The 2,605-nt window shown below is 58.3% G+C and overlaps 1 protein-coding gene across 1 annotated transcript in view; it reads right to left on the reverse strand.

The window, feature by feature from the left end:
• LOC104159249 (glutamine synthetase-like) overlaps positions 1–2,605 on the reverse strand; it is a 5,232-nt gene that overhangs the window by 204 nt on the left and 2,423 nt on the right. The window contains exons 3-5 of the mRNA XM_009697104.1: positions 1,768–1,895; positions 396–595; positions 8–107 (exon numbers count right to left, since the gene is read on the reverse strand). Coding sequence (XP_009695406.1) covers positions 8–107; positions 396–595; positions 1,768–1,895 — 428 coding nt within the window. The remainder of the gene's footprint in view (positions 1–7; positions 108–395; positions 596–1,767; positions 1,896–2,605) is intronic.

Below are 2,605 nucleotides of genomic sequence, written 5' to 3' on the forward strand. Positions count from 1 at the left end.
GGGGGCTGGTAGGCCGCCGGGATTGGTCCCTGCCTCCCCGCGGTGCGTAGACGCAGATGTGGTAGTCGTGCCGCTTGCTCAGCTTCTCAATGGCAGCTTCGATGTGTCTATAGGAGAGGAGAACGCGGTTGGGTTTGTCAGTAGGTCCATCTGGGGGGTGTTCCCATGGCCAGGAAGGCTGTCACTGCCTCCTTCGGTGCAGGGACGAGGACAGCCCAGGGGACACTCTCATATGACCAGCTTGCTTTTAAAATAAAATGAGCTGGGACAGTCCCTGCCCTGCCTGGTGCAGCCACCAAGGTATGGAGACACACGCGCTACAGGGAGCTGCCACATGGCCAAGGACACCCTAAACCTCCTGGGTACATCCCAGGGAACCCCCCCCCAGGACTCACTTGAGACCCCCCTCTCTCCGCATCTCCTCGGTGCTGTAGTTGGTGTGACACCCAGCGCCGTTCCAGTTGCCGGTCATCGGTTTGGGGTCCAGAGTAGCCACAACCCCAAAGTCCTCACAGACGCGGTGGAGGATGAACCGAGCCATCCAGAGGTGATCTCCCATCTCAATGCCTTCGCACGGGCCCACCTGGAATTCCCACTGGAAAGGGCAAGCGGATGCACCGGTGAGGATGGGCAGGTTCCTGCCTCCCCAGCCATCACATCCCTGCCACCCCCCAGCGAGGGCTGCCAGCCTGGGGTACGGCTGAGCTTTACCCCTTGGGAATCAGCAGCATGGATACGGAGCATCGAGTTAAGCAAGAGGACAGCTTTAGCATGCAAAAAAACTGGGAATAAACTGCTCACGGCTAAATAGAGCAAATCAGAGGGTTTTTAACAAAACAGAGGGAAATAAGCACCACGCCTGCCTTCAAGGCTGGTGCTGGAGCTGCTGGCGTGCAGGGACCCCCAACCCACACTGCAAACAGGGCAGGGGACTAACGAGGAGCCTGTCAGCGCTTCCCGGGGCTGCTCCCTCCCCAGCCAGAGCCCGGGTTGCACCACCCACGGTGAGTAAGCAGAGCGTGATGCATTTATGGCTGCTGGCATGGCCTGGCCGAGACTGAGCCCAGGATGCAGAAAGCAGCCAAGAAGGACCCTGAAAAAGTCAGGGCAAACAGCAGGGTGGTTAAAAGTCCTGCCTCAGCTACACTGCAGATAAGCCCCCCGCTTATCACCGCCACATCAGCAGCAGGAGAGTCAGCGATTCGCAGGCTGCAGGGCCAAATCGCCGTCGGTCAGTCTGGCCACCCGCCTAATGCAATCAGAGCCTCCCTCCGGCTAACGCCTAAATAAACCCAAATCCACCCCAACCGCTCCCCAAGGCCATGTCCCACCCAAGCTCCCCAGCTCCTGGGACAGAGGAGCAGGATGCAGACACCCATCGCTCCACGTGCTGCTCCCACAGCCCGTCCCGGCTCACGCTGTCCCCTGCATCCCTGCTTCGTGGGGCAAGGAAAGCGCAGAGGAGCACCCAGCTCCGCACGGGCTGCCAGAGCTCAGGCCAAGCTGTGCAAGGAGCTCGCCTGCAGTTTGGCTCGGCTGCGATTTTGCTTGCCTGCCCCAAAAAGCAGGGATTTGCATGCTGGGGTGAGTTAGGAGAAAATCAAATGTGTACATTTTCATCCTAGCACTGCAACTGTTCCCGTCGAGATAAAACCAGTGTGGGGAGTCCCTGGATTTGGCATCGCAGAGGAGCTGGGAGTTGCTGGGTTGTTCTAGCCTCACGATAACTCGTATCCATCGCTGGAAAGAGGGGCTGTCCACACGTACCTGGGAGGGCATCACCTCTGCATTGGTGCCACAGATCTTCACCCCCGCGTAGAGACATGCCTTGTAGTGGGACTCCACGATATCACGCCCGTAGACCTTATCTGCTCCAACCCCGCAGTAATAGGGGCCTGGTAAAGGAAAGAGGAGTCACCACCCACGTAAAGCTTTTGGGAGCAACAACAGCACTGCAGCATAATCCCACCGCTCCCAGGTACCAGCCATCATCTGCGGAACATTTAAATGGCATTGCCCTCCACGGTGCATCGAGCCACCGACCCCTACTCCAGGACCAGTAGCGTGAGCAATTCAGCTGTGCAACCTCAGCCTTATCTAGGCAGTTAAACCGGAGTTGTAATGCATCAAACTGGGAGGTGGCCAGGACATAAGGAAAGCTTGGCTTGGTCTGCCCCGCAGCACCTCGTTGACCCTCTGAGCACATCAGGCGTCCGAGATTGTTCTGACAACAGCCGACATTGCTCATGGCTAGAAAATTCAACTTGCCACAGTTTTATATAGCTCTTCCTCATTCAAGTAGGTCAGACGAAGATCTTCTCCCCGCCTGGGGGAAGGGAGATGTTGAAAGTGGCCAGTCCCCATGAAATGCTGATTAAGTCAGGTTGGGAAACCCCTGGCCCTCTCCCAGGAGGCAGCTGAGGCGCTGGGGCTCGCTCGCCGCTGCAGGAGGGCACGATGTGCCGGCCCTTTCCTGAACAGCCACGGGGAGGACGTTTTTCCAGCCAAGTTCTCCAGCCCTTGCCAAACAAGTCGTGCAGCTGAGTTGTTTGTGCAACCGGGGTCGGGCTGGAGCGGCACTGCCGGCCGGCTCCCGAGAGCCCCA

Source organism: Cariama cristata, unplaced genomic scaffold (genome assembly GCF_000690535.1).
Source record: "Cariama cristata isolate BGI_N322 unplaced genomic scaffold, ASM69053v1 scaffold34393, whole genome shotgun sequence".
NCBI classification, from domain to species: domain Eukaryota; kingdom Metazoa; phylum Chordata; class Aves; order Cariamiformes; family Cariamidae; genus Cariama; species Cariama cristata.